At 44.9% G+C, this 13586-nt stretch overlaps 1 protein-coding gene across 4 annotated transcripts in view; it reads right to left on the bottom strand.

Annotated features, from left to right (window-relative positions):
- Positions 1-404: 404 nt before the first annotated feature.
- LOC106566812 (rho guanine nucleotide exchange factor 10-like protein) overlaps positions 405-13586 on the bottom strand; it is a 31031-nt gene continuing 17849 nt past the window's right edge. For 3 of the 4 annotated variants that reach the window (XM_045693103.2, XM_045693106.2, XM_045693105.2), the window contains 19 exons: positions 13381-13562; positions 12924-13103; positions 12635-12751; positions 12221-12313; positions 11124-11294; positions 10805-10950; positions 10441-10482; positions 9379-9533; positions 8662-8777; positions 8411-8538; positions 7835-7935; positions 7540-7661; positions 4434-4520; positions 4015-4232; positions 3503-3660; positions 3077-3219; positions 2659-2830; positions 2221-2346; positions 405-2020 (listed from right to left, as the gene is read on the bottom strand). In XM_045693103.2, coding sequence (XP_045549059.2) covers positions 1455-2020; positions 2221-2346; positions 2659-2830; positions 3077-3219; positions 3503-3660; positions 4015-4232; positions 4434-4520; positions 7540-7661; positions 7835-7935; positions 8411-8538; positions 8662-8777; positions 9379-9533; positions 10441-10482; positions 10805-10950; positions 11124-11294; positions 12221-12313; positions 12635-12751; positions 12924-13103; positions 13381-13562 — 3023 coding nt within the window. In that variant the 3' untranslated portion in view covers positions 405-1454. The remainder of the gene's footprint in view (positions 2021-2220; positions 2347-2658; positions 2831-3076; positions 3220-3502; positions 3661-4014; positions 4233-4433; positions 4521-7539; positions 7662-7834; positions 7936-8410; positions 8539-8661; positions 8778-9378; positions 9534-10440; positions 10483-10804; positions 10951-11123; positions 11295-12220; positions 12314-12634; positions 12752-12923; positions 13104-13380; positions 13563-13586) is intronic. The other variant, XM_014135230.3, reaches the window with a different exon arrangement.

The raw sequence follows: 13586 nt of genomic DNA, 5'->3' as shown, positions 1-13586 counted from the left end.
CTGTTCAAAGGCACTTAAATATTTTGGGTTGTCCATTCACCCTCTGAATGGCACACATACACAAGCCATGTCTCAAGTCTTCAAAATCCTTCATTAACCCGTCTCCTCTCCTTCATCTACACTGATTGATGCCACTTGTTAAATCCACTTCAATAACAATAAGGGATCATAGCTTTCACCTGGTCAGTCTATTCCATGGAAAGAGCAGGTGTCCTTAATATTTTGTACTCTGTGTATTTTTTTAATCCATTTTAGGATACATGTGAAATATAAAAACATTGGCCAAATGTATTTTGTATGCATTTTGAAATGTATTTTAATGCTTGACATACATTTGTAAATGTCTTTGTAATACATACATTTGTTTGGAAAAAACTTTTCACATGTATTTTTTTTCAACACACACACACACACACACACACACACACACACACACACACACACAGCCTGTAGCACCATGTCCCCCTCTGTGTCCAAGATAATAACAGTCTGTTAGCTTGTATCTCAACTGCCTCCCCAAAGGCATTCACTGAGTTGGCAAAAATCAGCAAAAGAGCTTGTATCAGACCATGATCTCTTTATTCAAATAACAAAGTGACACAGTGTAAACACACTGTCCAAAATAAGTACCTGTCAAGCATAAGGTAGCTGAGACATTCTTTCCCTTGGTGCTTTTTCCTTCTTCACATCTTCTGGATTATTGAAATGGAAAACAGGACATTAGACAAACTTCTCACAGAAAGACAGGACAAGATGTTATTACACAGTATGTTGATCATCAAGTTGATTTTAGAGAAATGTTATATGTAGATTTCTCTTTTTCCCCCAAAAGCGGGATACCTGTCAGTGTACTGTATCTCTACTTTACATTAAGTTAACTGGTAACACTTTACATGAACATACCCTTTAAGGGGGGGGGGGGTTGTAAAGAGTTTAGAAGTACTTTATAAACATGCTCCCATACACCCTAACATTAAATGTCATGTTCTGTGTTAGCAACACACTTGATACACTGGCAATAGGAGTCAATTAGAGTGACAACAAGAAAATCAAAATCTAACATTCGTAACGGTCACTTTTCAATCACTTGTCAATTATACTTTTTTCAAGAACGTGCAAAATGCAAAATCATGTTGAGTGAACCTCCGCAAATTCCATTTGACGAGACCCCCTGGTCTAGATCTGCCAGACTGAAGAAGCATCTGCTGGGAGGAGTGTGTGAGAGGGCCTGAAACATGTCAAACACAGTTTGCAGCACACCACTACTCCCTCAGACTCCATCCAGAAATCCAACCACCAAGGTGGTATAGGAATGTACCATACTGTATAGCCCTTCCTGATAGTCTAGTCATCCTGAATATATATTGTTTAATAGTCTCTTCTTCATAGAGCATGCAATACATCAGGCGAGTGGGAGGAGCCAGCTCTCGTCTCATCCAATCAGTCTTGTATCCTCATGGGCTCACTGTTAGTGGGAGTTGCCAAACCATGAGCGTAATTTCATCTGGGTCCCCATTGGCTGCTATAGTCTCCTCCCCAAGTCGACGGAACCCCCTGCCTCCGGAGAAGACGGCAGCAGAGGTCACCTTGTCCTTCCCGCGCCCCTCCCTGGCCGGGGGCTGCCCCCGCACCCATACCTCAGGGTCCTCGCTCAGCTCGTAGATAGAGCCGTCCTCAGGGCTGTGCTCCGGGGTCTCCGGTGGGGCGTCACATGGGCTCTGGTCGGGTTCGGCTGTCAGCAGCTTGCCAGGCAGCTGGGTGGTTGAGCGGAGGCGATACTGAAGCAGCATTCCCTTGGCGGGCTCTCCGTGGGGGGAGGAGCAGTCAGGTTGCGAGAGTGACTCCTGGGACAATTCATTCCTCCACTCCCCACCCTCTCCTCCTCCCGCTCCCCCATTGGCCTGGTCTACAGTCTCGCAGACAGAATCCCGTTTGAGCATGTCTGGGGACAGGGTGCTGGAGGTGACCACAAGGAAATCCACAGGGCCACAGTGAGCGTTTAGAGACGTCATCCCTTTACCTATGGGACAAATAGCACACAAGGCCTCGGTTAGAAAACACACAACTTGATTGGTGGGTTGGTTGGTTGATGGATTGGTTTTATTAGACAATTATAATACATAATACCGCCAGTCACACCAATGCAATGGGAGTAACCGGATGCCATCTGATGCCAGTTTTCATGTGCAAACCGTCAGTTGTGTCTGTGCTAAGCCTGACCTGTTATTTTGGGGATACCCTCCAGTTTCGGCACGGGCAGGGTGACGATGATGCCCTGGGCAGTGCCCACCCACAGCAGCCCCTGGCAGATGAGTAGGCTGGTGACCCGGACGTTGCCCTGCTGCCCTGGAAGAGAGACACAACCACCATTCTGTCACTTCCTCCTGTTCATGTCAACGTTACTGTTGCCCTCGTCCACATTTATGATCCATCCCTAGCCTCTATGCCAGCCTCTTGTGTATATCTGAAATAATTGAATAGATTATCACCAGGGCTTAAATTACACCTAGCCTTACATAGGGCAATGTGGAGCTAATACCAGTTTGCTCATACCTGTATCCAGTCCTTTTAGACCTACACAAGTGTCTAGGGACTGGTTTTGAATCATGTAAATGAAACAAGTGGTCGGTAACCTGTGACCTTCTACACTGTACTTGCCTGGGCTGAGGAAGGTGGAGCGTGTGGAGATGTTGATCTCCTGCAGGTGCTCCAGTGTCTCCGTGTGGAACAGGCGGATGGATGAGCCCTCGGAGAAGGCCATCCACACCCCTCCCCCCGCCCGCACCATGTGACTCACACTGACGGCGGGCTCCGGGTGCGCGTCAAAACTCTTTAAGAGGGGGAGAGAGAGAGAGAGGGGGGAGAGTGAATGAGTGAGTGAGTGAGAAAGAGGTGTTATGATCAAGAGAGAGAGGAGAGAGGTTGTCAATGCACGTGTCCTTTCCTTACTAGCTACAGTATCATATTACACATATCCAATCCTTTTCAGGTCATATAGTCACTCTGTCCCTCTTCTCTTCCTCATTCCTTCAGCCCCATGTAAACGAGGGTGTATAGAAGGGTGTGTTTTGCCGACCTGTGTGTGGAGGCTGGAGCCCTGGATGACGGTGACGTGGTTGGCACAGCTGGCCCACACAACATTCTCTAGGGTTAGGAGGGTGCGGATGGGGCCACTGCCCACAGTCACCAGCCTGCACGACTCAGGGTCCCACAACCCCTCTGGAAAAAAGAGAAAATGGTCAGTGTTAATGACGGTTACTTATTTATCCATCACATTGACTTAACCTGGTAGATTATTGAGAACACCATAGAGAAACATATACTCTAGTTCTATTGAAGTCTCTGAGAGCACTGTCCAGGAGGGTGTAGTGGTACAACAGCAGACTGAGGCAGACCTATAGACCTATAGTATGTTCATCTTAATGTTGTCTTGAAAGGGAATACCTTGATTATACAAGGACATGGCAGGATACAATATTATACAGTTGGTTTGCGGTCTCACCTCCACTCTTCCGAGCGTAAACAGACACTTTTCCATTCCCCAGCCCAGCGAACAGGAAGGAGGCAGAGTGTTTCAGACACAGAACTGGACAACTGTCTGGGTTGGAGAAGGTCAGCAGGCACTGGGTCGAAGTGTCCACGGTACCGTACACATGAATGCTGGGAAATGGAGTTCATGAGAAATAGGGTGACATTTTACTAGGTATATGACAATGACATGAGCCAACTTGAATTCTACTGATAGAGTTGTGTGTGGCAACTTGGGCTGATATGTTCCGGTTTGTACTAACATTGCTATGGACAATACAAGAGTCACCATGAACTGAATGGTAAATGTTAAGTCTGGCACTTTTTTCTGATTTGTTGGTTCCTTGATGGAGAATAGTGGATAACCAAATCCAAAAGGTGCAGCATAAAGAATTCAGCCATGTTCAATAAACACATGGGTGTCAGCATATTGTGTAAACTCATTCTGCAGTGTTTGTTTGTACTACAGTACACACGATGACTCACTTGCCATCCTGCAGGCCTACACAGATGGTGTTGCCAGTCCTGGCTGTGCTCTTGACAGCAGCCTCCCCCTCTTCCTCTTCGGTGGGACAAGGCTCCATCACGTGGTCCAGACACAGGACTGGCGCCCCCATCTGGATGGACTTGACCATGCGCGGCGTGGAGCGGTTCAGAGAGAAGATTTCCACTTGACCGTGGTTGCGGTCACCTCCACTGGCCACCTGGTCATGACAGATACAGGATGTTAATGGGGCTGACCAGCTATCGAACACAGGTCTACTGCGTGACTCTAGATCGCATCAGCCCGCTGAGCAACAAAAAAAAGTTAAAGCCTAGGCTTAGGTTACTCATCACATGAACCATTATAGTTAATTGGACCACATTCGCTACACTTCATCCCAACCACGGTTTGTAGTACTCACCCAAAGGTAGCCCTGTGGCAGAGAGGTGCTGGCTGCAGAGAATGCCAGCAGGGCACATTGGACCGGGTTGTGAAGCGCTGTCTCCAGCTACAGACAACACAACAAAAGCTCACTTTTACCCACAGACCTACTATACTCAGTTATATAGATACATGGAGTGTACAAAACATTAGGAATTCCTTCTCAATATTGAGTTGCACCCCCTTTTACCCTCAGAACAGCCTGAATTCGTCAGGCCATGGACTCTACAAGGTGTCGAAAGCGTTCCACAGGGAAGCTGGACCATGTTTACTCCAGTGTGTCCCACAGTTCTGTCAAGTTGGCTGGATGTCCTTTGGGTGGTGGATCATTTTTGATACACAAGGGAAACTGTTGAGCGTGAAAAACCCAGCAGCGTTGCAGTTCTTGACACTCAAACCGGTGCTCCTGGCACTTACTACCATACCCCGTTCAAAGGCACTTAAATCTTTTGTGTTGCCCATTCACCCTCTGAATGGCACACATACACAATCCATGTCTCAATTCTCTCAAGGCTTACAAATCCTTCTTTAACCCGTCTTCTTCCCTTCATCTACACTGTTTGAAGTGGATTTAATGTTTTGTACACTCAATGTATATGTATTCGGTATTATAGACAATATATTGTAGGTAAATTCTCTCTATGAACGGGATATAACAGCAACCCATTGAATGTTTTTTGCTGACTGTTCCTTTACCTCAATACCTTTACTTGAATGACATAAGAACATTTCTGAAACATCCTGCTAGACTTGATGTTCAGAATTAGAGGAAAGTAATTGGCAGTATTTCGAGTATGGATCTAATACACTATTCAATCAAAAATAATATCAAGCATTTTTTCTGACACTGAAGACTTTCATGACAGCCTTATTCAAATGAAGCTGATATTTGGTTCTGGATGGTAAGATTTCACTCTGTGTAGTAATTGTTTTGTTGAATACTTGAATCCAAACATGCATTTATATTAGCAGCTGAAGACTAATTCGATTTCCAATGGGGTTTGATTGGATGAGGCGGACGGTATTAGAGGAACAGGGATCAAACCCAATTTTTTTGGGGGTATTATTATTTTTTTTTTCCACACACACACACACACACACACACACACACACACACACACACACACACACACACACACACACACACACAGTCAGAATGAAGCCATATAACAAGTTTGGTGACCCACAATAATGCAACATACGGATGGAAATTGGAACATTGTGCAAGTCCTCAAACAGAGTCTAGTCCATCGTCTCCATATACCCTGCAGTGGTGTGAAGTCCCATGATAACTTGCATCTGCCACTGCATTTCCATACAAATGGTGTAAATGTATATTTTCGCCAGGAGGGAGTCCTTTGAATTTTAAAACGCCATCCAACACACACAACCTCTCCTTTCAGAGACAAAGGCATCTGAATTTCAAATAGTTAAGATGAAGGGAAAGTGGTGAACAGTATGTAAGAGCTTGGAGGAGTGGAGGAAGTGTGGATACCCTTCCAGAAAAGAACACTGGGTTGCATACAAAATGGCACCCTATTCCCTATATAGTGGACTACAGGGGGAATAGGGTGCCATTTTGGATGCAGGCTGGTCTGTGATTTAATGTTAACTTGTAATTTATGCAGGCATATTTGTGGGAGAGCCTTTCCGGAGAGTCCAGGGGGGGTTTAATTTAGAGAAACCAGCCGTTAGTCTTTCAATTTCAACTTGAAAAGATTACTTGGAATACCATCCAGCATTTTCCTCGCTTCATGGATTATCTTCAGGAGTCAATGGCCTCAGCCGAGTCCCCGGAAATAAGGTGCTTACCCTTTGATCTCTCCTCTATCCCTAGACACAGATACTATGAAAGGGGAAACTGAAGCAGATTCACTTATTTTAAAGGTAGAGTATGACCAGCAGTTGAGTATGTTGATATGGTATCGGCAATGTGTGTTCAATCATCAATCAAATGTATTTATAAAGCCCTTTTTACATCAGCAGTCACAAAGTGCTATACAGATACCCAGTGTAAAATCCAAAAGAGCAAGCCATGCAGATGTACAAGCACAGTGGCTAGGAAAAACTCTAGAAAGGAAGAAACCTAGAGAAGAACCAGGCTCCGAGGGGTGGCCAGACCTCTTCTGAAAGGGGGAACTCAGATTATCTCTAGATCGGACTGATGACATGACTCCAGATTGAAACAAACTATGTCATTCATTTTTGTCTTTAAGTGGAGGCGGTGGGTGATGTCGCTTTGCTCAAAAAATGAGACAGAAGAATGATAGTTTCCCATCTCCTTAACAGGACGCATGCACAAGCTCACACTCCCATAGGCTTACTTTTATTTTACAGAAAGTTTACTTTCAACTACAACTATTATTCTAATATAATGAGTAAGTTTGGCACATTCAAGGTGCCAACAATGCATATTTCAATATCCTCTTCAATCCTCTTGTTTCTTTAAGCCTGCTAGGCAAACTAAGGTGGTGTGTTAGCATGGCATATCATTACACCTTTCATCTCAACATATCTGCTTTTTACTCAATAATGGATTCTTTTGTAACAGCTCAAAATACTGCTTTAAGTTACGGTGCAATTTTTTTTCCTCTGAGTAAATGTGCCGGGGGAAATGCGTAGATGAGACCCAGACTTCATATCATCATACCGATGATAATATAGATGAACTCAACTCAGCAGTCTTGAAATACAATCAAGTGTCGGTCGTTGCAATGGTAATGAAGTGGTCCCTTAGATGTGCAAGGACTGCTGTTCTCCTCATGTGAGGGAAGGATTCCATTTCCTTTATCAAACAGCTCCCATAATCTCATCAGTCAGCCCTGTCCAGCTCAGCTGCCAGGAGAGGTAGAAGAGATTGGCAATGAATGAGATGGGACTATAGCATAAACTGCTAATCATAGCCTGTGACACACAAAGAAACCCCAGTCACACTTCCTTGAGTGGCAATTATTTGATGGTGTTCTGATTCCCCTGTTGGATCAAGCCAACGCCTGCTACCTCTTGCCTCTGCTCTCCGTTCGACAGGAAATCCAGCACTGTATCAGACACCTTCACTGAGCTTCCTCACAGCTGTGGCTGCTTACCTTTTGGTCTTGTGTTTTGGAGGAGAAGATGGGAAGTCGGCAGGCTAGCAGGGGACACCAAAATGGATGTCTAGTCTTGCCATCATCCTCTGCAAACACCCAGCCTGGCATGTTCTCTTCCCCTGTATCAACAGTGATACATTTAGTTGTACACCTCTGCAACATCCTATCCCAGTGGGCAAATGATGACCAATACGCCAAAAAGTGGCAACATTTATTATTTCTGTGTTAGGAGTCCAAAGCTAAGCTAGGCTTGCTATAATGTTAAATGGCATTGTTGGAGAGCTCGACTTACTCTTGGCTATCTTGGCGAGGTGTAGGCGGTTGACCCAGGAGATCTTACTGAGGGGACTGGGAGTGTTGAAAACCACCATGAAACTGACCGGTCGTCCAGATCTGAGGAGCAACAAAATACATGCATTAACATCATGTAACACACGTGCATGCACACAGACAATCACAACTAACATCCAGACTACCCCCCAGCTCTCCCTGATCTAGCCCTGTCCCTACTTTCTAGAGCTATGGTCTAGTGAATATCTTTGTTAATGCTGGACCCTGAATTGCTTCAGTAGAGATTCAATCAGAAACATGAATAAACGTGTAAGCGCTAACTGACCATTTTGGCATTTAAATGGCGAGTTGTAAAGATTCCAATATCAAACCACACAGGAATAGACTAGAGCTGAGAGAGTTCCATCCACAGCTTGGCAGTAGAGGATTAAGAATGTGCCAGGCCTTGCCACCCACTCCAAGCTGCCCTGCCATCTGCTTACAAACTACCTACCCCCCCCCCCCCCCCCACACACACACACACACACACACACACACACACACACACAGGGCCCCAGTTAACCTCCTGGGCACTCACTTGTCAGGCTTGCCTGGCACAGCCAGCCACAGGCGGCACTTGTTGGCACACTGGATCTGTTCATCTTTGATGTGGATGAGCCTCTGCAGTGCAAGGCACCAGTCCTGCCCTACTGTTGTGTTCAGGTTCTGGAGAAAAACAAAGAGGGTGGTAGAGGGATGGTATCACATGATAAACTGCCAATGTGATACTGTCTGTCCAATAAACAGCGTTGAAAAGAAAACGTAGGTGTGTGTGTGTGTCTCTCTAACCTGGTAGGTGCCTTGTAAAGTCCCCACCAGCAGGGTGATGTTTTCAACCACAGACAGGTCGTGTTGAAGCTCCTCCAGCTCCTGGTACAGTCTGGGAGGGCCCAGGAACACTTTACCTGGCACACAGTCACATCTTTACTGTCATCATCACCATCCTCCATCTCATCCTATTCTTACTCCTCTTAAAGCAGGCGTGTCCTGTCTTATTTACAAAGGTCCGTTGTGGTTGAAGACTTTCAGGTGGCTGGAGAAAAAGACGACACCTATACCTGCGCTTTGCGGTTAAGATAGACAGGATATCCTTGTCCCTGTCCCCGTCACCATCATTCTCTGGCATTTCAACAGTTAACAAATGTTCTGCTGGGTTTCTCCACCAAAAGACTTCCACCTGTCATCAACGGTAAGTTAACTCCAAATGAGGCTGAACCGCAAAATAATACAGGGATGTTTAACATCTGAACTACTCCCAGAGGGTTACATGTAGCCTCTTTTATCACTCAATTAGGGAACTGAAGCCTTTAGAGATTTCCCAAGCAGGTACCCGTAGAGACACACTGAGCTCATACCCAGATTGCTGACATGCTGGTATGAGTTGGAACAAGTGCCTGGTAATAGAGTGGGAAAGGTTGCTTTTTCATAGCTTACAATAGTATTTTGTCTTGAATGTGAAAGTGTACAATGGATACTTTTTTTATTGAACTGAATGTGTGTTCTTACCTGGAACATTAGCAACGTTTGGCCGTTTCCCTGTATCTTTGCTCTGGAAGCTCTCCTGTCCCACCTCCACTACCTGCGTCTGCAGCAAGGGGGCACTCCACTTCACTGTGTATTTAGGACCAATGGGAACTAGACTGCTGATATCAGGGGGACCCCTAGTGGAGGAAACAGGAACACATTTCACTGGTCTGAACATAGAGATGTTCCCCTAAACTTGTTCCCAAATGGTGCCTCCCATGCTGTCCAAGAGGCCATCACAAGATATTGTCCTCTCTTTTTCCATCTCTATGGGCCTGAACTATAAACAGGTTGGTTGTTTAGCAACAAAACCGATGTGTGCGCAACTATGGGGCAAAACATTAAGGGTTGGCTTAGATTGTTGACAACATGTAAATTATATTTAGTCTCCACTTTTTGAGGGAAAACGAATGCAACTCTTGAGCACTGGTTGTCTCACAAATACATTGTTACAGATGTTGGTTAGTTAGCTATCACATTTTTGCCATATTAGCATAGACATGACGTCAAAACGCCTCAAAACAAGACATGGTATCAATAACAAGACACGACAAGCTGAAACGAGCCACCTGCGATTCTCCACATGGCAGCTTCTTGTCATTGTTGCTAGTTATCTGAACGTTCAGAATCTTAACACTGTCACATTGGCTTCTGCCTCGACGATACGTGCATCATTTTCGTGAACAAACTTTGAATGTAAGAGATAATGCAATCCTAACAGTAATTGAGAAATCCTGTTAAATGTGTCAGGGCTCTTTGAATTAACAGCTGAAAGTAGGTCAATGAATACATAATGCAATTACAGTCCTTCTGATAAGTTGAATCCTTCTCCAAACACCAGCACCCCCTACTGATTTTCAGGGCACATTACTAATCATCAAACCCCATAATTGTGCATGAGAAGAATTGTGATCCGTTCCTCTGGAAATGTGAAAGTTGGGGGCAAAGTTGGCATGAGCCGAATCAAGTAGGGTGCAACAAATCTCTGATCAAAACGGAGGTTTGGAAGCGCAAAGTTGTGATACATTTTGGGGAAAACTTTACCTTTGTTCATTTATGACATTATCAGTGCTGTGATTCTCATATCTACAATAGTCGTGTTGGACAAGATGGAGAAAAAGAGTTGGTCGACATGAATACACAGTGTGGTTGTCATTCGACAACATGACATTAGATCAGTGGAGGCTGGTAGGAGGACCTATAAGAGGACAGGCTCATTGTAATGGCTGGAATGGAATAAATAGAACAGAGTCAAACGTGTGGTTTCCATATGTTTGATACCGTTCCATTTATTCCATTGCAGCCCGTCCTCCTATAGCTCATCCCACCAGCCTCCTCTGCATGAGACAGTATGTCTCGTACATAGATAATCTATTTCTATGGTCTCATCCTGGTAGTGCTGACTCACTTGACATTGATGTTTGCACAGATGAGGGTGTCGTTCAGCAGGAAAACCTTGCGCTCCTTGGACTTAAGGACCTGTCCTTTCTCCCCATACACTGTCTCAATCAGTACCTCACACAGTATCAGCTGCCTCTGGTCTGAGTTCAAGAGCTATAGAGGGGACCCAAATATCACACACTATCCACATCACACTTCCTCACTTACACACAATGGAATTGACTAAAACATAAAACAAATTTACCTTAAAAAGAAAATATGTTGTTTCGAGAAAGACAGACAGAGGAAATCATTGGTGGCATCTTTAGCATATGTATATGCGTAACCTTGCTCAGTTGACGGTCACCAATGCTGCGTGCCAGCTGCTGGATTTCAGCGACCTGGTCAGCGACTCGTTTCTGCTCGTTCAGCCTCTCGGCCAACGTCTCCAGCTCGGTGAGGGCCAACTGCAGGGGCAGGCGGTCAGGGTGGGCCCGGGGAGTGTTCTTCAGCATGTCCTGAAGGAGGGGGGAAGAGAGCAAGTGTGAGGGAGAAGGAGAGAGTGTGCGTGAGAGGGAATGAGAGAGGGAGAGATAGAAAACAGTCTTCAGTAACAGCATATTCGGAAAGTATTCAGACCCCTTGATTTTTTCCCACAATTCCTTCGACCTCATGGCTTGGTTTTTGCTCTGACCATGCACTGTCAACTGTGGGACCTTATATGGACAGGTGTGTGACTTTCCATATCATGTCCAATCAATTTAATTTACCACAGGTGAACTCCAATCAAGTTGTAGAAACATCAAGGATGATCAATGGAAACAGAATGGACCTGAGCTCAATTTCGAGTCTCATAGCAAAGGGTCTGAATACTTGTGTAAATAAGTTCCGGTTTTTAAATGTAATACATTTGCAAAAATATCTAAAAAACTGTTTTCGCTTTGTCATTATGGGCTATTGTGTGTAGATTGATGAGGGAAAAAATGTATTTAATCAATTTTAGAATAAGTCTGTAGCATAGCAAAATGTGGAAAAAGGGAAGGGGTCTGAATACTTTCTGAATGCACTGAAGGGAGCCGCATTTCACTACAAACCCTCGCCCTCTCACTTCCTCAGTATTAATGAACTCATAGGATTCCCCTAAGAAAGCTGTCTGGGTTTTTACCTGACATGCTTGGCAGAGCACACTATAAGGCCTTTTTCCAAATACATGTTTATGAGAAGGTTTTAAATAGTTTAGTTTTTTCTTTGTTCCTCTTCTCGACACATGCTTTGTTCCATGGAGCTTAATACAGAATACTTAAAGGTAATCAACACAAACTAAAATAGAAGATGAGTAAATGTTAGTGTATAGCCTATATTTATATAGATCATGAACAACGGGTATTATACATGTATCTTCAAAAAGATAAGATGCTTGTTTTTGCTGTGTCTTGGTACTAACCTGTAGCAGCAGGATGAACTGAGGGAAGCGCTGGATTGGTTTAACCATAAGGCCATAAAGAGTGATTCTGTCAGGACTTGACACTTGCTTCTTCTGTGGGGGCACAAGCATAGAGGCCAAGTTAACAGGGGATTCATTACATCGTATCTAAGAGGATGATATACAGTATATAGTAGCCCTGAGATGTCAAACACATTCTCACATTCAAATTCAGAATTAACCGTCTGGAGGCGAATCTGACTGACCGTTTCACCAAATGCTACTAGAAAACATTGAATGCAAATAGATGACGAACTTTGAACTTATTGCATACGAATAGATATACTGTAGCAGCAAACAATTCTACAGCCTTGGGAGAGGAAAGAAGTCTAATTCATTGTAAACTGAATGATCAAAGAGGAGAGAGTAGGCCACCTTGAGAAACTCCAGGAAAGCTGGCTTGGAAATGCAGGCTTTCTTGATGAGCGCCATAGCGTTAGTGAAGTTGTTGACGTAGTCGCTGTACACGTCTAGTACCATTGACTTGGAAAACTGTGGAGAGAAAAATGGATGCAACATCCAGTCATATAATATTAGTGGAAGGATACATGGAAGGAAAGGATACATGTTCTAAGTATTCCAACAGGGCCGTGTTCATTTGCGTTGCGTGCCCTAATGAACTGGAGCCTGGTCCCACTTGGATAGATCCATCCTCCATACTGACCGAGGCCACAAAGAGGTCTCCGATCTTCTCACTGAGGTCCCACTCGGCCACACGGGATGCCAGGGCGATTTGGAACATTGAGTGGCACTGCAGGATCTCCCGCAGTCGGTAAAATATGGGCCGGACCTTCTTATCGCTCAGGATCCGAGCCTCTGGCTCAAGCAAGGGCTTCTGGTACTCCTGAGAGCAGCAAGGAGGAGAACCAATCAGAGTGATGCTCACTGATATCTGGTTAGCTGGATAAGGTGGACTCATCTGTGTTAACACCTATCCAGTCAGTTCAGATCTACACAAGTGCTAAGGGAGGGGGTGCGGGGGGGGGGGGGGGGTTAGGTGCTGCAACCAGCCACCTGGAGGAAGACCTCTGAAGTTAATGTCAGTGAATCAAAATGACTTCAGACTGTCTGGGTATGGTTTAAATGAAGTGTTGAAAAAAAGAACAGTGGAGGTCACTCACCACTAAGATTCTCTTGAGAGAGTCCACATAACTCCTCTCACTTTGTACGATGGAGCCAATGATGTGGCGTCTAATAATCTGTTGGGTGGTAAGCCCCTTTGGCATAGGGCTCAGCTGGGGCGGCGGGTGCTTCACGTCAGACACCGTCACGTCCAGATAACCAGCGTCATCGTCACTCTCCTCTGTATGGTGACAGTGACATACCT

This window comes from Salmo salar, chromosome 13 (genome assembly GCF_965601325.2).
Source record: "Salmo salar chromosome 13, fSalSal1, whole genome shotgun sequence".
Classification (NCBI taxonomy): Eukaryota; Metazoa; Chordata; class Actinopteri; order Salmoniformes; family Salmonidae; genus Salmo; species Salmo salar.
Note: the sequence above shows the minus strand (reverse complement) of the source record. Positions and strands in the feature narration are given on the sequence as shown.